Source organism: Falco peregrinus, chromosome 3 (genome assembly GCF_023634155.1).
Source record: "Falco peregrinus isolate bFalPer1 chromosome 3, bFalPer1.pri, whole genome shotgun sequence".
NCBI classification, from domain to species: domain Eukaryota; kingdom Metazoa; phylum Chordata; class Aves; order Falconiformes; family Falconidae; genus Falco; species Falco peregrinus.
The window spans coordinates 120,559,794-120,581,428 of record NC_073723.1 but is presented as its reverse complement, the minus strand read 5'-3'; the positions used below and the strand labels follow the sequence as shown (position 1 = coordinate 120,581,428).

Below are 21,635 nucleotides of genomic sequence, written 5' to 3'. Positions count from 1 at the left end.
GTGCCTGAGCCCATGTCAAGGTTCCTTTCGTCATCAGTGGGCAGAGAGTATGATCCCTCAGAGGGTGATTCCTCTTCTGAAAGTCTTGTCTCTCTGGGAAGGAAGGATGAAGACATTTGAGTGTCTTTTTCTCTTTGAATCTAGAAGACTCAAGAGCAACTTGTATGTGTCTCTCTTTCGCTCTTCTGCGACTTAAGCAAGGTGAGATGCATCAGACTTGGCTGTGTAAATACACAGGCCGGTACTGCACGCAAAATAATGTCAGTTCTACTGTCCTACTTCTCGCTATTTCCTGCTGATAGAGCCAAGAGGGGCTGCCTCGTAGCTGCAGCAGTGCATCAGCTGCTTCTGTAGGTAAGATTTCTGCTGTGACCATTGAAGCCTTTTCAGTGTTTCCAGGATACAGCCCTTCAGTGTTGATCTCAATTTATTACTTGGTTCTGCTTAAGTGATCTTTCCTTATTACATTTGCCACTGCAATGGGGTTTTTTTGCTATTTGTGAAAATTATCATCCTCTTTTCTTCCCATTTTTTGCTGAAAATGTAAAATAGAGCTCGGATGAGACCTAGTCACTTTCCAAAAAGAGAGAGAAATCTGAAGTCCATACATCCACGTCAGATTGTTCAGTACCTTTACAAGCTGAGCGAGTTATTGCCTTACCAGATTCTTTTAACAAGTCCTGTTTAAGCATCACACAACAATATTAATTAGCCGTAAGAATAATAGTCCTAGTGTCTGAATCCTGCACTGTTTCTCTGATGTTTTGGTATCAGTGACAGACTGGAGAAGAGAAGTCATGAACAGCCAGAGTAATTTTGGTTGGAATTACCCCTGGAGGTGTCTGGTCCAACCCCTCACTCAAAGGACAACCAACTTAAAGCACCCACTACATCTAACATCTAAGATAATATTTTCTATTGCCCGATTCCCCTCAGTCTTATAAATGTGCACTTCGTAATAGTAACTCATCTAGGTTCTGTTTCCAAGCACTGTGGTTAGTTCTGGCTATGTCAGGAAGTTAAAGGGCCTTCTGCTGGAAGACTTTTTCTCAACACGCTTGCTTGTAGAAGATGGGGGTCCCACAGCCTCGCTGGGACCCTGCGCCAGTGCTTGATCTCATGGTGGGGAAAAAAAAAAAAAAGCCCTCTTATCTACTTGGAATTTTTCTTCTTGCAGCTTGTATCTTTTCCTTCTTTCACTGTGTGCCTCAGAGGAGAGCCTAAATCTGTCTTCTCTACACTCTTCCCTCCTTCTCTACACCCCGGGTAGCTGCAGACAGCAAAAGGCCTTTGCGGAGCCACCATGTGGTGAGGAGCCTGTTGCTTGGGCAGCAGAGCCACCCCGCTCCCGGCTGGTGCAGTGCTCGGGGCCACACACAGCCCTGTCCCCCAGCACTGCAGCAACAGCCTGCTGGAGCTGTGGTCTGAGAACCAGCGTGGCTGCTGGAGCTGTGGTCTGAGAACCAGCGTGGCTGCTGGAGCTGTGGTCAGAGGACCAGCGTGGCTGCTGGAGCTGTGGTCAGAGGACCAGCGTGGCTGCTGGAGCTGTGGTCAGAGGACCAGCGTGGCTGCTGGAGCTGTGGTCTGAGAACCAGCGTGGCTGCTGGAGCTGTGGTCAGAGGACCAGCGTGGCTGCTGGAGCTGTGGTCAGAGGACCAGCGTGGCTGCTGGAGCTGTGGTCAGAGGACCAGCGTGGCTGCTGGAGCTGTGGTCAGAGGACCAGCGTGGCTGCTGGAGCTGTGGTCAGAGGACCAGCGTGGCTGCTGGAGCTGTGGTCAGAGGACCAGCGTGGCTGCTGGAGCTGTGGTCAGAGGACCAGCGTGGCTGCTGGAGCTGTGGTCAGAGGACCAGCGTGGCACACCAGCCCTGCTGTGCTGTCCTGGGGACTGGGTTGCTTCCGCTTCCCAGCTGGCGGCCAGCGCCAGGTTAACCATTAACTCCGAGCCCCAAGGCCTGCTGAGGACAGGGCTTTGTTCTCTGGGCACTGTGAAGCTGCTCACTTTGGCCTTTCCCTGTGACGCTCCGGTGACGTCTCTTGAGGGGATCCTGCTGGTTCCTGCTGGCAAACAGCTGTACAGTAGGGCCATGGCCTATGGGCAGGTGGCCCTGGAGGGGGATGCAGTGGTGGTGGCGAGGGTGGGACGGGCGCCCCGTGCGCAGGGCGCTGCGGTTCCGCCAGGAGCCCTGGCAGTGTTCCTTCCGCTGCCTGAGGTGTGTGAGGCCACTCCAGGAGGGCTGCTGAGCCCTCCCAGGGCGAGGGTGTCCCTCGGCACAGGGGTCACAAGTGCCTGGTGTGCACTGAGTGTCGGCAGTGCCCCCCGGGCCCGCTGCCCACAGGATATGAGTCACCTTCAGTCAAAGGCTTGGCATGGGGGCGCGCAGCCCCCCGAACCAGCGCCAGCTCCCCCCGCATCCTGCTCCTCGCCTCTTGGCACTGCGCAATGGGAAACTCCCGAGCGTTTCCTCTGCACAAAGCGCCACAGAAATGCTGGAGACCAAGTCCTGCTTCAAAGCAGACAGCTTGAACGAGGGTGCAGGCCCCAGAGCTGCAGTCACCTCCCTCCCCTCAAGCCCGCAGCAGCCCTGGCTCACGCGGGGGATGCGCCTCAGGCCCAGAACAGGACGATTCTAATGCTGTGCACCAAAGAGGGACTTCAGATTCTGCCACCAGCCATGGTGGCTGCTCAGGTCCCTCTCCCTGCTACTCCCTGCCAAGCACAGAGGGGCTGCTGAAAAAAAAAGCCCTGCCACCTCCGAGCTGGGCTGGGAAGAGATCTGCATTTGGTGCGTCAGAGTGTACCGGTGCGTTATACCCGCTGCTCACTGTCCGCAGCAGCAAGTAGGAGAGGCCTGAGCGTTTGCAACTGCTCGTCTGGGTGGGCAAGTGGGTGGCAAGCCAAGGGCAACGGCAGCTTTTGAAACAGGAGGGAGAAACTTGAAGCTGCACCAGCACAGTGTCCTTGGGATGTGACTACAACCCAGGTGGAGATTTCTGCTGAGCAGCCTGGGCTGCAGGGGAGACGCTGGCAGCAGCTCTCACACCCTGTCTCTGAGCCAGTGTGGGGGCACTTACCACCACCCCCACCCCCCAAGTGGCCACCAGATGGCTGGGGATTGCATTTCTCTAGTTTCCAGGTCTTGCTTATGATTCCTGAACCTTCATTTCTAAGGCATCTTCAGAAGACTGGTGTGCTGAGAAGAGGTGTTTGCTGCGTGGGCACGTACGTGGGACCCCAGCCCTGCACGTGCACGAACCTCCACGGCTGAAGAGCTTGCACGTGGGCAGCTTGTACCGGCTGTTGAGGAGTGGGGTGAGGGTCCGCTGCTCGTGCAGACACTGTGCAGGACAGCAGAGGAGGGCACTTCCTTCCCTCAGGTGTCGGGAACAGGCTATTTTTGGAAACCTTGTATAACCAAAGTAAATGCACCGTGGCTCCTCTCCACAGTTTCACTTCTCCTAATTTAGCACTCAGAAATGTGTTTAATTAAAAAGTTATTTATATAAACGTTTATAGTCGAACTTATACAGTGAGGATATTCATATTCTGAGCTCATATATTGATTTTAAGCATTTTTTTCTTTCAGGGTGAGATTGCCTCTGTTCAAAGAAACGGTTACGTAGCAGGAATACACAAGGTGTTGAAGACCTCACTATTCACCCAGACTAAGCAAAGCTTTCACCTAAAAGGAATAAAAAATAAACATGGCAGAATTTACAGGTTACAAAGAAACCTCAAATCGGCACCTACGATTCAAACTGCAGAGCCTTAGTCGCCGCCTTGATGAACTGGAGGAAGCAACCAAAAATCTGCAGAAGGCTGAGGATGAGCTGCTTGACCTCCAGGACAAAGTTATCCAGGCAGAAGGCAGCAACTCCAGTATGCTGGCTGACATTGAAGCCCTGCGGAAGAGAGTGCTGAAGATTGAAGGCAAGGATGAAGAAATTAGGAAGGCTGAAGAGCTTTGCCGGTTAATGAAAGAAAAACTTGAAGAGGAAGAGAGCCTCACCCGAGAGCTGAAGTCAGAAATCGAACACCTTCAGAGGAGAATGGCAGATCTGGAGAAGCTGGAGGAGGCCTTTGGCAGGAGCAAGAACGACTGTACACAGCTGTGTCTCAGCCTCAATGAAGAAAAGAACTTGACCAAAAAGATATCTACAGAACTGGAAATACTTCGAGTGAAAGTGAAAGAACTGGAAGCATCTGAGGACAGGCTGGATAAAACCGAGCAGAGCTTAACGGGCGAGTTAGAAAAACTGAAATCCTTAGCTCTGAGCTTTATCACGGAAAGAAAACATTTTAATGAAAGAGAAAAGCAGAATGAAAAAATAATCCAGGAGCTAACACAGAAACTAGAACAAAACAATAAACTAAATAGGGCAGATCAAACTAGAAATGCATCCAACTTGCTAGAAAGGTCATCAAATAATCTCCTGGACAGAAATGATTTGAGAATTGAAGATGACTTGACTTCTGCCTTGCCCTCTAAGGAGACCAGGAGGAAGGGAAGTGTGGATTACCTGAAACATGTAGAAAATGAAACCAGGAATAAATCAGAAAACCAAAAGAATAAAAATCAGGAAGACAACAAAGTGAAAGATCTCACTCAAGAAATTGAGAAACTTAAAACGCAGATCAAACGTTTTGAATCTTTAGAAGAGGAACTTAAAAAAATGAGAGCCAAAAACAATGACCTGCAAGACAGTTACTTGAGTGAACAGAATAAAAATAAACTCTTAACAGGTCAACTAGAAGAAATAAAAATGCAAATAAAGAAACAGAAAGATCTGGAGAATGGAGAGGTCGAAAATGAAGATACAAGCTTTTCGAGCCGGGGAAAACATGACAGACCTAAATACAGAGGTGTCACAGCTGATCTGACAGTTGCCAAGCACAAGCCAAGGGAGCTCTCACCACAGCAGCGCCGAGAAAGAGCAAGGAACAGAGATCTCTCTGGCAGTCATGACAGCTACAGCCATGGGGGTAAGCAGGTGCCCAGTCCAAGCTTAATGAGCAGAAAAGCAGGAAAAGCATCTGGTGCATCTGCCCTTTCAGACACTGCTGTGACAGACACAAAAAGACTGGAAGAGAAATCTTTAGTTTCCACTTTTTCTTCGAGTCAGAGGGAAGGCTGTGTCACCCAGAATGAGGGGAAGAGATCAAAAGAGCAGCCGTCTGTTCTCAGCCGATACCCTCCTGCTGCACAGGAGCAGAAATCTTGGAAAGCACCTTCCAAACCTGTTGGTGACACAGGCCTGAGATCAAAGGCTGAAAAACCATCTCATGTGCTCCGTGGCAACTGCCAAACAGGTGCTGATGCACGGGATGAAAAGTCAAGCAGAGGAGAATCAGTGGCTTCTTTGACTGAGAAGCTGAAAACAAGTCAGGCAGAAGTCGGTGACTGCTTGGGGGACATGGTGCTTGCCAGGGGCAATCACACCTCTTCCAACGGCACAGCTTCGGCGTACAGGTACCACCTCTCCTCCCAGGTGTCGGCTTCAGACTCCGCTGGCTGTAAAGCGGAAGCAGTGAACACTTTTGCTGCATCACACAGACAGCCCTCGGAGGCAAGGGCTAAAAGAGCAATAATCTCCCAGGAAAAAGAATTTGCAGACACATCACTTGAAAGTGCAAATACTTCAACACTAGCGAAGGTTTCCCATCGCTCCACGAGTCAGGAGGACATTCTGCAGATCCTCACAGGCCTTGATAAAGAAGACATGGAGCAGTCTTCAACTTCAGCAATGGATCATGTAAATGCGGGCTTAAAAATGGACTCCAAAACCATCCAGAGTAATCAGGAAAAACTTAATTCAGATGAAGAATCAGGAAGAAGCAAAAAGCCAACCACTCACTCAGATTTGGAGAGAAGAAAGAAAGTTGGCTCCAAGCAGTTCTCCAATTCCAGGGGAGTTTTTAGAGCATCACTTTTTGAAAATGACAAAAACATTCTAAATGATGAAGACTCCACCAAGTGTATAAAACCATCAGATGCCAGCACTGGAGGATTTAAATCCAGGAGGTTGTTCAGCCCGAGAGAAGCTCTGAGATCAAAAGCTGTCATTAAACCTGCAATTGTTGAAAAGGATATGAAGGCAGTCATGGGAGGAACTGTTTCTGAGGCAGAGTCAGAAAAACAGAAGTCTGTTTTTAAAATGGTAGCAAATAAAATGACAAGCAGCATCACAATCTTCCCTTCTGAGCCAACAGCTCCGAGGACCAATGCAGATATAGCAGCAAAAGAAAGGCATGTTACCACCAGCAACATCAGAGTTGCTCCAAATGAGCCTTCACCAATAACAAACAATCCCCCCCCACCCTTTGAGGTATCAATTAATAAAAGTGCTCTGAAATTATCTGAGGCAGACAGAATTGGAGAGGCAGCGCCGAGAAGTAAAGCAGAAGCAGTGGTCTCCAGAAGCAGCATTATGATAAAGACTGCTGAACTCACAGAGAGGAATATTGAGCCACCTTCGGAGACAATCAGCTGGAAGAGCCATGGCTCTTCAGATGTAGCTTCCTCTGAAACAAAACATGTCACTGTGAGAAGTTCCTGGAGAGCAAGACAAGGCTTACATTCCCTGGAGGACTCTCAAACCAAAGTGGAGAAAAGTGCAGCTTCCAGTACTACAAACATGTATAGGTCCTCGGTGGACCTCTCAGAAATGGAAGGGAGCGGTGCAAGAACAAACCTTCTGGAGCAGACCTCAGCAAAAACCAGTGCCACGGCAAATTCCTGGAGTGCCCCTGAACTGGGGTCTCGGAGGACCAAAAGTAACTTGAGTGCATCTGAACTGCTAACACGCAGGAGCTATGCAAGTGATCCTACAGCGGCTTCTGCTTGGCACCGGACCACACCACCTGTAAGTATCCTATGTTAAATGCTCCTATCTTTCAGTTGATGAGGTTTTTCAAGTTGCCTGTTAGTTGTAGGGTGCCTGATTTGAAATTCTTACAGCTTAGTTCCTGAAGTGCTGCCCTTGCCCAGCTCCTGCTATCCTCAGTGGAGCATCTGTGAAGTACCCGATTTAGACTTCTTGAAATGAGATCCATCTGCTTGGGTCTTGTAATGCCATATGAGTAACTATGTAGTAGCACTTGGTCTTGCCAAGATCAGAGAAGACATAGTCACAGCTTATGTAGGACATGGTATGCTTTTCAGAGTGGCTTTGCATGCTGGTGCTGTCAACTTGGAGTAGTAATGAAAAAATGATGGAAAAGAGCAGGTCTTCATAGGGCTGTGCCTCAGGCAGAGCTGTAGCTCTAACGGCAGCTGTAGAAACGGAGCTGCTTTTGGCAAGAGCTGCATGGTTTCCCCATGTAAAACCAGACTCTGGTCTGGAAGCGCTTCCCAGGCATCTCCTAAACAGATGAGTGGTGGCTGGTTACACAGGGCTGCTCCCTCCTTGGTCTGTGTCAACACGCCACCTGAAAAGAAGCAAGAGCCACAGGGGTGGCCGTGCTTTTTTCCTATTCCTTTGGCTTTTTTCCTGTTCCTTTGGCTGGTTCCAGTGAGGGGATTCCCTCCAAGCAGGTCTGACGTATGCAGACAGTTGGTCTGGTGAGCTCTACTCGCCCCTGGAGCTGCAGGCCTGGGCGTGTTTGGAGCACGCTCACTGGCACCAAGTGCCCCTCCAGTCCATCAAACCAGACGCTGGTTCCTGCCACAGCCGCTGGTCTCCTGGAGGAGCCCAGCTGAGTAATCTGGCAGGGCTGGTGGCAGAGGGGACAGATTCATAACCAAATGCGTCAGGCATTGACACGGTTGAGGTGGTGAAGGTGTGAAAGCAGTTTCATATTTGCAAACTTCTCTTCCACTTCTCTGGCGATGAGAAGGACAAAATAATTTGCACCGTTGCTTTGCTCCACCTGGTGTTACGGAGCGCAGGTTAGCCCTCCAGCTACATTTGGACACTGAATCCATCAGCTCCTGGGCTCGGGTCACTTGTAGGGCACAGACAGTCTGTGCTTCCCTCTTGATGAATCCAGGCAGAACTCACTGATATGACTGAGGTTGTCCTTTTTTTGCATAACAGCAGCTTATGTGCTTGGCAAACACGAGACCCATCACTGGGCCTCCCTTTATCCCAGGAGCTTGAATTCACACCTGCGACCTTGAGCCTCACTGCTGAAGAGGTCTCCGCTTCATCCGGGCTCATGTCGCCAGTCACGGAGCCCTAAAGGTTGGGCGCTCACGTAGTTCTGTCCCGTCTTCCCCCAGCAGCCCTGTCAGGGCTGAGCGTGGCTCTGCACTGTGTTCTGCAGGGGGTCCCAAGGTCATTGTCACATCAAATTTGCCAGCTATGCAGTGTCCCTGCAGCAACAGCTGAAGTGTCCCTGGCAGAGCAGCCTTACCTCTGAGTGGCCATCCTGGGTATCCCTGCAGAATTAGCTGGTCTGCAGTGCCAAGCTGGGAAGCGGCCGCGTGGTTAGTTCACGCAGTTAGTTGGTGGGCTGTGGAGTACTGAGGTAGGTGTCTCTCTCGTCATATTTTGAAATAAAATCACCCTGAGACCACATAGTCACAAACCTGAATCCTTGGTCATAAATTAAGTATATTTCTAGCTTGTAAATGAGGGGTGTGAAGTTACCCTGAAAGACTACAGGTACACAGATATAGCAGTTATACCAAATTATATGCATTTGGGCAGCTCAAATTATTGCATGTGCCCTTGGGGAAAAAAAACCCAAGTACCTGCCTTTGAAAGGGTATCATTATAATATGCCTCATATCACAAATCTTGTGATATGATTTGCTAGGATTTGTGTGTCAGTTAAAGGTGTAGCTGTTTCTCTGGCAGGAGGCTTGGCATTGGTCTGTGCTGACTTTGCATATTCAGCTTTCCTGTGAAGGCATCAGTCACCTCTTGCCAGCTCCACTATCCAAACTCTGAGATTGCCTTAAGAATCCTGTTTGGGAAACACAGGATCTGTGCTCGTTTTGCCAAAATACATCTTCCTCTCCTCCACGAAATACTCGAAATACTCATGATGCCTAACCATTTGCTGCAGCACAGCAGGAGGCTGAAGCGAGCTGGAGGTTCAGACCCTGCCTCAGCCTGTCCCTCAGGACAGACACAAACTGAGCACCTGGAAATAATTCTTGCAAGGAGATGCCAAGGAACAAGGTGTCATTTCAGCCACCTATTTTTATACCGCTGATGTAGGCAAATGTCCCTAATGAAGCTACAGCAGGTATGGGTGGCTCTGAGCAACACTTGTGCTACAGAAGCGTCAGCTTCTTGCAGGCTGCTTTGGGAGGCCCTGGAAGCGGTGGGTGCTGATGGATGGATGGATGCTGCAGCCTGAGGACCAGCTCCCTCTGGTGCTTGCAGCTGGCCTCAAGCAGTCATTCTGCTGGGCTTCGTGCTTCAGGTTTTGGAGCTTGCATTTTTCTGGTGTGAACTTGGACTGCTGAAAATCTGCAATGGCAGAATTAGTCCAAAGGCACTTGCATTAAATGCAAGATGAATGGCTTTAATTCATTTTTCTTGTGGCTGTGACATTAATACGAGTGGAACTGGGCTGTGGGCTGCATAAGTTAGGTAAAAACCTAAAAGTTGGATCTCTTTGAGTGAAGCATTGTGTGGCTTCGTATGGTGGGCTGGTCTCATGGAAAAGAGATCCTGGGATGTGCTGCCTCTCCCCCCTTCTCTCCTCTGCTTTAGGGATGAATATAAAGTGCATCCATCACCATTTCACCCTGGCTGACTCCACATAAGCTTCTCCTTAAGCAGCCAGCTGCGCCACATCGATGTTCTCATCTTCCCTTGGACCTCAGTAACTTTGTCCAGTGGTTCTCTTCTGTGTGGATCCTGGGGGGGGGTCACAGTCTGTTCAGAGCAGCTGCCCAGCTGCTTGTCCTGTGGACATGGAGCCATGAAGCATGTTGAGCTCCACACTGACCCAGCTCTGCTGTGGTACCAGGAGGTACTGGTTTGCGTTGCTGACATATGGGGAATAGCCAGTGTCACGGCTCCAGCTCAGCACTTGACCTACTCTTTGAGACCAGTGTGTCTGGGTTGCTAGTCATCAACTCGTGCTGCCAGACAGCAGAGACAGACTGACACTGTCGGAGGCCCAAGGGGATGGAGCTCCTGTATGCTCACCCGCTGGCCTCATCTCTAAAGATAACTACTGTAATCAGAAACACAGAAGTGCCTAGCTATTGCTTAGCTGACCATGTCCTTCAAGATGACAGCCATTCATTAAATTAAAATTATCACCTGATTTTTCTGAGCAGTCTGGCCCACCATGGTTATCTCTGACCCATGTTTGGCTGGAGGTCCCTGTGGGACCTGTCCCTGTGTTGTGCCTGTTCACCAATGTGCCGCTGCTGCTCACGTCTTACTTCTGTTGTAGGGTTTGGATCACAAGGGGCAGGCCAGGTCCAGTGTCTGCTGGATGTCATCCACAGCAGGCCTAGCTCAGGGCAGATGTTTGCCCATCCAGACCCACCAGATATCACAGCTTCTTTCTGAGAGCCCATCAAAGCCTGGTGTCCATCTCAGAGATGCTTTTCTGCCAGGCATGGGGGCTGCTGTCTCTCCCTTCCCTGCTATCCCTTTTGCCACAGGGCAGGGACCAAATCTGTTCCACCAGTGCCTGCACCGTGCGGTGTTTCAGCAAACACAATGCCACCCCCAAAGCACGCAGAGCTGATGAAGCCTTCAGTAGCGCCGTGCAGCCGTTGCACTTTGCCCGGTAGCTGATTATACCAGACCTAAGGCATCTGATTCCCGGGTATTATCCTCTAAATGTCTCTGCAGACATTCAAGAAAACATCAGGCAGTTTAAAAGTGCCATTTAGATGCCTATAGCAGGAAAACCAGTGTAGACTCTCCCGCATCACATCCTCGTTGCCAAGAAAATAGGAAGATTCAGGTTGATGGCCACCCTCCATTGATGGTAGCTGAAATTCAGAGTCAATACTTTTAAGAAACTGCTTCAGTCACTAAACTGTTGGATTTCCTACTTGTAGTCCCTCATAGATACAACCACCCTGGGCCGTGCGAGCCGTGCAGGCTGAGCACAGGTCTGTGCACAGAGGTCACTCAGCTGAACAGAAAAGTCCACTCCCATAACTCGGGTTAAAATTACTGGATGGCTTAAAAAAATGATCTTTATGAAATAGCACATACGTGAGGACAAGCCAGAGCTGGCCTGGTGGCCTGTGTCCCTCCTTGCCAAAGGGATTCAGGCCAGCACCTCACGCTGCAGAGCCGGGAGCAGGAACCCGATGCTTTTCCAGACCCCTTCTTAGTCCCCAAGTCCCAACCCTTTTTATTTTCCTTCTCACAGGACGAAAGCAAGGATTTTGTGCCCAGTTCCAGAAGAAAACAATACAGCTCTTCTGAGTACCTCTTACAGGTTGACACACCAGGGAAAAGGCCAGCCACCAAGACGGAGCTGCAGGACCCTGAACCCAACCCTCACACACCACTGGGTCCCCAAGTAGAGGAGCAGGTACGTGAGTTCCAGGACCATCCAGAAAACAGAGTTACAGAACAAGAAGCCAGTATCTGAACTGACCCTCCCACTAACATAACTTAGAGAAACTTGTCCAAAATGAATGTAAACATTTTAGGAGAAATCCGGTCTTAAATTACCGCTGCCCAGAGGTGGAGTGTCTACTGTATTGCCTCAGTAAATTATTCAATTCATTTCCTCTAGTGGTAAAAAAAGTACTACCTTATTTTTCTGTTCTAAACTTGTTTCAGGTAGCTTTATAGCTAACAACATTCTCCAGGGAATAAGAGCACTGCATCTACTCATCCTCTGACACAGATTAGACAATCAGGGATGGGGGAAAAAAAACATTTGGAGAGACAAAATCGGAGCCCCTGACTTACCTGCTTCAGCTGGCTGCTGTACTGCTAGGGTGCTTGTCTGCTGCTACATACCTGTTGCTCTGCGTCCTAAAAGACATATTTCTAGACACAGAAAGAAGTGAAAGATGGCCCACATTATAGTGGCTATGACTTATTGCCTGAAATATGAAAAAAACATGTATTTCAGTCTCTTCACAGGAGGCTCCCTTTAGAGGAGACAGGAAGGTGGGCAGACTTTAATTCCTAGGGGCACAGCCACGCTCGTGTCTGTACAGAAGACCTTCTTTTCCTCCTGGCATTCCCTCTTTACCTCTGCAGCTGCCCAGGGCAAAGCGCATCTTTCCATTTATGGATCATCCACATCAGGAAATATCTTAAGACCTCAGCCCTGTCACCAGTGTATCTCACTGGATGTACGCAGGAGTTGCTGAGTCTCGGTGTGAGAGCGGCAGGGCTGCAGCCGAGAGCCCTACAGAGTCCGACAGCCCTACGTCTTGGTGAAATTGCACAAAACTCAGAGCCCGGAGGGATGTGGTCCCAGCTGAGCTCTGCAGTCTGGCATTTAGAGGTAGCTAATGTTTGCAGGAGGGAGCAGTCAAATGACACTGTCTTTGTTGGTAGCTGAGGAAAGGGACACCACAGCAATGCTCTGTGTGGTCACCGGGCGGTGTTACCACAGTGACGTTCATCTGGCCAGATGCAGACTTGCGTACCTGGGGCTGTGCCGTGCTTCCTTTGTCTGCACAGACTGGGCCAGCAGCAGACAAACACTCGGGGGAAGTCAGCTCCTGTACATACACACAATCATTTGAATCCTCTGCCTTGCCCAGAACTCCACCGACTGTAACAGGAGCCTGAACACCTTGCCAAAGGAGACGTGCTCTGCCGTCAGGTCAGCTCCCTCTCCCCTGTTGTCTGGCGGCATGCGTCTCCGCGCAAGATCCACACAGCAGCTGTGGAGGCGGGTACAGGGCACACTACGGCAGGGGGCAGGGGCAGGGGCAGGACACCCCGCTTTGGGCTTGCTGCGCTGTAAGCGCTGACAGAGCCTCCGTCTCCCAAACAGATCCTGCCACTGCCCTGCCCTGCCCCACCATCAGGCTGGGATCCTGATGGGCTTCGGGGTGGCTGCCTAAGGGCGATCACAATACTCTTTCCCAGAGAAAAAACTGCTGCCAGAGGCAGCTGTGTGTCCCGGCCAGTCTGTGATGCTGTGGGTTTGTCTCTTACAGGGTGCTTCCCGTGCCTGCCGGACGACATCTCGGAGATGAGTTGCATTCCCTTCCCCTCAATGAACACGCTGCACAGCGGAGCAAGAGGCAGGATAGTACCAAGCTTACGGGCGTCACACCTGTTTGTAACCTCTCCAGAGGCTTCAGCTAGCCTGAAACCAGTTTTCTAATGCAATTTGCAAGGTACAGGAGCTTTACCAGTGAATTCTTTTTCTTCATTGCTGAAGAGGCAGCTGCAGAGACTTTGCTCAGGGGACTCCCACTTCTCATCTCTGTACCTGCAATCTTAATATTCTCCATAGGATGATAGGTCTGTGTCCACATGGAAACCTTGACCGCGCAGCCACTCTGAACAATGGTACTCCCTGGACAAGAGAGAACTTATTGTTAATCATTTGCATTTAGACAAGATCCCAGAAGTATCCTTGTGACTACAGTCCACCAGCCCACGACAGCTGTCCCTCACGGCTCCACATGGCTTTCAGTTCTTAGGGAGAGTTTGCATTCTCCTAAGACACCACTGTTGGCTTGGGTTGTGCTCACCTACTACCTGTGTTCCCAGTGTACCCAGTACCCTCTGTCTCTAGGCAGAGGTTCCCCATTGGTTGCTTTCCATGGCAAGAGGGAAAGAGATCAGAAAATATTGTTTAAAAGCAGTTTCTTCCCTATCACTGTCAGCCTGTGCAACAATCTTTGCATGACCTACTCATCACCAGCTGAGATCTTGCATCGAGAAGTCATCCACTGAGCCAAACCCAACAGCAGTTCACGCAGCAGTGAAACTTCCTCCTCGCTTGGACTGGGGTGCCTTTTTTTGACCTGAAGCTTTATGTCCATCATGCTCTGCAGGCAACAACTCAGCTGCTTGTTCTCAGGCGTTGAGCTCTAAGGGAAAAAGAAACAAGTGCTTTTCCTTGCAGACAAGCAGAATGTCCTTATTCCTTCCAAAACCAGGGTGGAGACAGCAAGATTAGACCCTAAGCTGAGCTTTAGTATGGCTACCTAGGCAGCCTCAGTCTGTGCCCCTCTTCAGGACCACATCTGCTGTGTCTGGGACCCAGGTATGGTCAGAGACTGCTTCACCTAAGAGGTACGTTACCCTGTCAGTGCCCACAGGCCACTGAGCGCAGATGTCATCACTGGGGAGACACCATCCCTGAAGCTCGAAGAGGTGCTCGGGTGTTAGAGCAGCAGCTGCCCTGAGCAGGGTGATTGCCTCTAGCTCACACACTTAGAGCTCCGCCAGTCCTTCCTTCACATCCCACCACCCAGCTGCAGGGCTGGCCCATGGTTTCCCCATCCAACCACCACTGACCTCCCGCAGTGCTTTCTTCTGCCTGTTGGAAACAGACGCCCCTCTCTGCGGAGGGACAAGGACAATGTTGCAGAAGGGAAAAGGTCCCCTACCTGTTTTGGAGGTGCTGTGGGAACAGCTGTGATCCAGCAGCTCCCACGTCTTAGTTGCACCCCAAACTTATTCCCACATCCCACCCTCCACGAGGAGCTACCACAGCAGCGCGTGTGTGACTGCCCATACATGCATATCTACGTGCCATATCTCCTCCCTGTCCCTTGGAATTATATGCCTCAATTATGAGAGGCAAATGAATCAAAAAAACAGAGCTGGTTGGAAAATATCTATGAAAACATTTATATAAAAAGGAAAGTGCTTCAATGACATGCATTTTTTTTAAAATAAAGATTGTTTGGAGGAAGGGAAAAATTATTTTTGAAAAAAAAAGTGTTTCCTTTTGCAATTTTTAGATGTTTTCCCAAATTTATATTTTTAACCCTTCATTTTATTCTTTTATATTTTGTAACACTTATGTGTCAAGTTGCATAACAAGACAAAAAGATAATGCTTTTAAATTAGTACTAAGTGGCAGCTCTAATAATCTTGAAATTCAATTATATCAACTGCTATCTCTTTACCATTTCATGACATGGCAGTGCTAGTAGAGAATGGGACAAACATATCACCAAGTATAATGGGAAAAACTTTTAAACTCAAAACCCAAACTAAAAGTGAAAGAAACTGAAATTCTGAAGTTAAAATTCAGATTTCTGAAATTCCTTCCTCTGCCCCACGTTTATCAGGAATTAGTGCATATTCTGCAATCTGAAACCACAGTGGATTATTATTATTCTTTTTTTTAAACGAGCCTGTGAAGTTGCTCCCCCCTGAGCACCCTGCTTTGCTCAGGGGTCAGCTGTACGGCAGGATCGCCACCACCACACAAGAAAAAGATGCTGCGGAGATCAATTAACGCTTGATTGCCATCCGCTTCCCCTGCCGAGCCACATTCCACCCTCACAAAGTGCAGCCCGACCGCAAGTGCCACATCCCACGGTGCTGCCACAGGGCTGCCTTGCTTGCCAGCCTCTGCCAGCTCAGGATGCTACATTCTGACTCTCTATCTTTATGTTAAATACTTCCCTTCAAAACAAAATATGCTGCCTCAGGTCCTCTTCCATCCGTTGCATTGGAGACCCTGCTGCAAAACCCCTCTGAGGCAGCGCAGCCGTGCCGCAGCAAGCAGCCCAAACGCGTCCTGCAGCACCTGCCCGCCGAACCCGGGAGTTCGCATCTTGGCCTGTCCCTGCCTCTCCAGCCATCGCCGCCGTTCACATTCCCAAAGCTGCTGCTGCGCAGCTCCCCAGCCGTGTAACGCCCCCAGTTACAGCCACTGCGGAAACCCCACTGCCGACAACTCGCCTGGCGTTGCAGCTGGGTCGGGCACAGCAGCAGCACTTGGAGGAGCCGCCCCCCGCCCGGGGTCACTGCTGCCCAAAGCGGCAGCTTCTGCCGCCGGCCGGACTGTACACACGCACTGAAGAGGACGAGGACCGCTTTGAGCAGCGACTGTACGGCTTTTGTCTCAGTGGTGAGCCCCGTCCTGCTGCGGATTGTCCACATCCTCCAGGACCCTCGGGTGCTCACACACATCCCCCAGCCTCATCTTCTCACCTTCTTGGCACAGATTCAGCTTAGCATGGTGCTCCCAAAGCTCCTTCCGAGGGAACTGGTTTCAGTCCTAGCGCTGCGTCCCTATGAGGTGACATGCTTGGTTAACACAGACTTCCCTGTAACTCCCCCAAACTGGCTGACCCACTGGCTTTTCAACCCCCCCAGTAACACAATCCCACGTCTGATGTGCAAGGGAACAACCACCAGCAGCAAGAACTGTTGGTTCTCCCCTTCCGTCAGCCAGGACCGAGCTTTTCCTTGGCTCTGGGCAACCGCAGGGCTTCACCCCGCTGCTCAGCGGCTCACAGCACGCGGCAGGAGCCCCAGCTACTGGCTCAGCCATGCAGATCTGTCCCACACTGCTCTCCTCAGGTGCTTCTCGCAGGTGACGTCTCTCCTTTCTCCAGCTGCCTCAGTCGTTCGTTCAGTATTTTACAGCACACACCTTGAGCTGTTGCTCTAGACTCAGTCTCGCTGCTTGTAAATATAGAACACAGATGTCACTCGGTAACTGCACACTGGGTTGTTTTTACCACAACTGAGATTAAATCTGAGAAAGAAAACCCTCCTTAAAATTGAAAGGGGCCTTGCCCTCTAATCACGAGTGCAATAGGAGCTGATTGTATTAAACTTATAGCAATGACTTCAGGAAACACAATGTGTTTTACTCAAATTGCACACTTTTTTTGAACAGCTGTAAAATAGAGTATATGTGTAAATATTGCCATCACTGAAGAAGTATTTGTAATTTTAGCATATAAATGTAACAGGCTTTTCAGTGGGCTTGATGATGCTGTGAGGCTGCGCATCAAGCACTCGGGTAATTCCAAAGTTGTAAATGTATTTGCTGTACAGAGGGAGTGTGTCAGTGCTCGCTGCTCCCAAGGAAATGGAGACCCTGGGCCCTTTCGCAGAGCCAGCAGCTTTTCCCAGAACGGCTGGCACCACCCTGCGGGGCCACCAGCTTGCTGCTTCACGGAGCAGCTTCCTTTGTGTCCTGTGTCCAGAACCACCACTGCAGCACGCGGAGCAGCCCCTGCCCTGCCTGGGTAGCACGGAGGGGTGACAGCTCCTCGGTACAACCACCAGCGCAGCGCATCGTCAAACCGCAGCTCAGTGGCCACGGACGAAGGGAGCCCTGCAGCTCTGCAGATGGTACCTCCAGGACAGGAAGCACAGGGCCAGGTGGTGCACCTTGGTGCTTCAAGAGACACTTGACATGAGCGATTTCCTAGCTGCAGATCGATGCAATAGTCACATTGGTGTCATTTCTGATATAGTAGACCTCATCTATGCCACCCTTGCACATCACTGGAGTGGTGAAGCACTGCTCCAAGGCCAGCTCTGTATGGGATGAAACATGAAGCCATTGTTTGCAGATGCCTCGGATGGTCAGTAACCTACGGACCCAAAGCATCGCCCTCCTAGGCTGCCCAGCATGCAGTGCGGGCTCCTGCCTTGGGGAAGCAGCACTCCAGGCTGCATGGAATGTATTTTTAAGAGAATAAATATTTTTTTGTATTTGCAGACATATATTTGGGCTGGGGCAGCTTAGTCAGAAGACAAATAATGCAAGAAATCTTCTCATAATCACAGAATCATCCAAGTGCAACGAATTTTCCAGGGTTATAGTATTGCCTATTTCCCTAATACAAACTTTGTGTCCAATAGAGCTATCAGCACTGTTTCACCCTCTCAAACTCTCCCCGTCTCAGCACGCTCCGTAGAGGGAAGCCCGCGCTTTCCTCCCCAGGCTGCCCATGCAGTGGATAAAGATGGTGCTTACCTCCTTCCAGTTACACAGTGCTCTTAGTCTGCATGCCAAATGTAAACACACACTTTATCTGCATGTCTCTCCTGACTCAAACACTGTCAGCTCTACAGTATATAACCAATAAAAGCTCTTCTCTTTTTACACATTTGTGATGTGGTATTTATAGCTTCGGCTGAACCCCTGCACCATGCCCGTTACTCAGAGGTACCGATGCCCCTTGGCGATGTGCTGAGGCAGCTCAGCTGCAGCACTGTGCGTTAGTGCCGGGTTTGAGCTCCTTGTCCTTAGTTTTTTGCCTGTATCCAGGCAGATCCCATACACCCATTCTTAGGCTGCATTTAAAGCACAGGCAGCGCACGCTGACATGACAGATCAAGTAGAACGCTGCCACCTCCCACTTAGAGCGGGTGACACCTCCCACTTAGAGCGGTGACACGGACTTGGCATTGCTGAGAGCAGGTGGGGGGGGCGGGGCGTTCTTACAGAAGGAAACGAGCCACTGCTTTGTTAGATTTTTTTTTTACTTAGCCAATATAGACTAATGGAAACCAAGACCCGTTGGCCATCTCCTGGAAGAAGATGGAGGATACAGAGGTCAGCACAAGTGGCAAAGTCACCTTCACAGTTCCTAACCTTTTGCAATACACAGGTACAATTAGCACCTATCACGTGCAGGACGACCCCTGTGACTACAACCACGTCATCTGAGGAGATGTGCGTGGTCCCGGGCACCACACTTCAATATATTAGACAAAGCTCTTTTCCTTGTATCTGCTTTATTCTATTTGGCTGCAAAACGGGATGCATTTCCAGAAACTGCTACACCGGTTATTGGTACTGACTGACATTTGGCTATGTCAAGCTGAGGACTAACTTTATTTCCCAGTGGGCCAGAAGTACTTTTCTGAGTTTTTGACACTTCACTAAAGCAAGTGGGATGACAAGTCCCCACGGTGAAACAGCACATCACTAATACCAACAGCAAAGCACCCCACAGACACAGAGCACCCGCAGATGCTAGAAGCCTGGTCACAGAACAGAGCATCCCAATTCTCCGATCATTCTCCCATCCTCAGTCAGACCAGCCAAGAGACTAGATCAGCTCTTGGTGGCTTTTTTGAAGGCCTGTCATGCCTCTCGTCCTGGAGCACAATTTCTCTGGGTAGTAGAGCTGATAGACTTTTACCTGAACATAAGGCAGGGAGTCTTGAGTCCCAAGTTACTCTCTGTTTACTCCTAGTCACCTCCTAGACACCCCTCCTCCACGCCCTGCTGGACTTGCAATTCCTGCACCACTTCAGTGGCCGTTTCCTGACCAACCATCAGTAAGTCTGTCTTGTCCCCTGGCAAGGAAAGTGAGGATGAGTAGTGTTGCCGAGAATATCCCTTTCAATAAAGGGCTCAAGTAGCAACAACACTGGTGAAGTCAGAGATACGGGGAAGGCAGCACTAAATTAGACAGAGGTTTGGGACAGAGGGTCCCCCATGGCCCCAAAACCACTTCAAACAGGCTCAGTCCTCGACACCTCAAGCCTGTGCCCCCTCACAGACTATCGCCGCTGCCACATCAAAGTCCTCCCCTTTCTCACAGCCTGTCAGAAGGACTGCCTACGGAGACACCCCCTCACAGACTGCACCATCTAATGAGAAAGCAACCAGGAGGTAACAGACAGAGGAAGAACGATCTCCAGCTACTAAGGAGACACAAGAAAACAGCGGAAGCAATCATGCTAGGAGATGAAGAGTCTGTGGCCAAAGACAATACAGCTACAGACAAGTAGGGGCTGCAGTCATGTTTGTGTGTGTACCTTCTTCAGGAAGAAGTGTGGGCAACGTAATTGTAGGGGGATGAGCATGGAACAAGAGGAGGTGCTGGTCCTCCAGCAGAACAGAAGGTGCAAGGACAGAAGGAAGATGGAACGGACTGCACGTGTACAGACATGGGGTCAGAGAGAATGAGAACAGAAAAACTGAAAAGTAGACAAAACTGTGAACAGAGACCATGGCTAGATGAAATAAACTGCAGAGAGAAGAGGATAAGAAAAGTTGGAAGAAGAGAAGTCTAATGCCAAATGGGGAAAGGAAGAGAGGGAAAAAGGACCTAAATGTTTAAATAAGACTGCTCTATGCAATGAAAGGAAGGCTCTGTGCGCTGAATTAATAAAAAGGAAAATATTTGGAAAAGCAGCCAAACCAGAGTTTTCTTCAGAACCGTTAACAATGTCTGCTGCAACATCACCTCACCACCCAGCAGAAACTAAACCAACGGGTACACAAGAGTGCCTACACGCGGTGTGCAGAAGTCAAGAGATTAGGTCCTTCAGCTAACTTACTGCCTAGGCCACTTTGTTTCTATATAAACATATACAAATAATTTTTCTAATTTTTAACTTAGAAATACCTCATTCTGATGGGGTTTTTGTTGAAAGTATTTAATAAAATGGTATGCTTAGCACGCCTTTAGCGAGATCAGCTTTCTTTCTAAAACAGGATGCATATGGTGTAGCAGCCAACTGACCGTTATGGAGGGGGGTGATTTGCTGTTACTGGTAGGACAACAGTTGCAGCAAATTCCAGAATGCCAGATAAGAACAGGATTGGTCAAAAAATATTATTCTTCAAAACAAAACAATAAAAAAGCCAGCAACAAAGAAATTTACATAAATTCTACACTAAGCTACTATTCATAGTAACCAGCTTCTAGAGGGTGTTGTGCAATTACCGAATTGTAAATACATGTATAGGTAGAAAAAAAAAACAACGAAAAAACCTCTAGCTATAAGCTTGATTTTCAAAAAGCTATTTGCAGAGTCAAAAAAATCCCTGACCAGCTTGGTATTAAAGGTTTGTGTACGCTGACACTTCAAATAGCTATAACAGATTTTGTAAAAGGATGCCAAGGCAAAGGTTAGGTCAGTTTTTGTAAGGCCATCCTAACAGAAGTATTCTACAGCAACTCAGGGCTGAGTCCTTTCAGCAGATGCTGTTACAGACGAGGTGAGTATCTTCATCCCAGGATCCACAACAGCAGCACCACGGTCTTGTCACTCCTCTTCTGGTCCCTTCTACTTTTCTTACATGCTGGTAGCTTGTTGTGGGGGGACCCCAGGCGTTGGCTGGCGAGGCAAAGTATACATGGCCCCAAGGAACTGGTCTGCGATGCGACCGGCCTCTCTCAGCCCGCTCAGTAAAGCGCCATGAACAGTTGCAGGGTAGTTGCGAATTGTGTGTTCTCCTGCGAAAAACAGGCGAGGAATAGGCTGGGGGGAACAGAGAACACCGTTAAGGTTTGTCCATGTTCTTTCAGATTCTGCAGCAAACCAGTAATTTAAGAACGTTGAAAGTCCTCTAATCACACCAGTCTCCATTAACATGAAGGTGGTGCACATAAAATAGTCTATACTAAAAATATTGTAACTCATCCCCAAAATTACCAAGAAAATCTTTATATACACCTTTAATGTCACAGAAGAGTTTCATGTTTGTAACAACTGTAATATGAGGAAATATTTTCCAGTTATTTGCCAATATCTTTGGGTTGATACAAAGATAATGCAGCTCTGCTTGAAAACCAGTGCTTTCAGAACCAGATAAACAGGGGAGATCAACGTCCCCAGCTGTACCCTGAAAGACATTTGAATGTCACAGCTACAACTCTACAGCCGAACTGGTAATCCTGTCTAAGAATGATAGTTTCTGATCTTGGGACATGAACGCTAGCATAGTAAGCAAACAAAAACTTCAGCAATTCACTTAAATTAGCAGTTTCTCTTTAAACTGAGACCTAAACCAACTACTGACAGTGTCATAACAAGTAGGAGAAAAACAGAC

General features: G+C 49.2%; 2 protein-coding genes across 4 annotated transcripts in view; one reads left to right on the top strand and one right to left on the bottom strand.

The window, feature by feature from the left end:
* Positions 1 to 17,945, top strand: part of LUZP1 (leucine zipper protein 1) — a 39,028-nt gene extending 21,083 nt beyond the window's left edge. Inside the window, exons 1-4 of one of the 2 annotated variants that reach the window (XM_005235077.3) lie at positions 2,262 to 3,311; positions 3,586 to 6,862; positions 11,301 to 11,465; positions 13,063 to 17,945. In XM_005235077.3, the coding sequence (XP_005235134.2) occupies positions 3,704 to 6,862; positions 11,301 to 11,465; positions 13,063 to 13,101 (3,363 nt within the window). In that variant the 5' untranslated portion in view covers positions 2,262 to 3,311; positions 3,586 to 3,703 and the 3' untranslated portion in view covers positions 13,102 to 17,945. Of the gene's footprint in view, positions 1 to 2,261; positions 3,312 to 3,585; positions 6,863 to 11,300; positions 11,466 to 13,062 lie in introns of those variants that run through there. The other variant, XM_055798431.1, reaches the window with a different exon arrangement.
* Positions 17,946 to 18,661: 716 nt separating this feature from the next.
* The window catches only part of KDM1A (lysine demethylase 1A), a 37,609-nt gene continuing 34,635 nt past the window's right edge, over positions 18,662 to 21,635 (bottom strand). For both annotated transcript variants that reach the window (XM_055798433.1, XM_055798434.1), the window contains one exon: positions 18,662 to 21,064. In XM_055798433.1, coding sequence (XP_055654408.1) covers positions 20,879 to 21,064 — 186 coding nt within the window. In that variant the 3' untranslated portion in view covers positions 18,662 to 20,878. The remainder of the gene's footprint in view (positions 21,065 to 21,635) is intronic.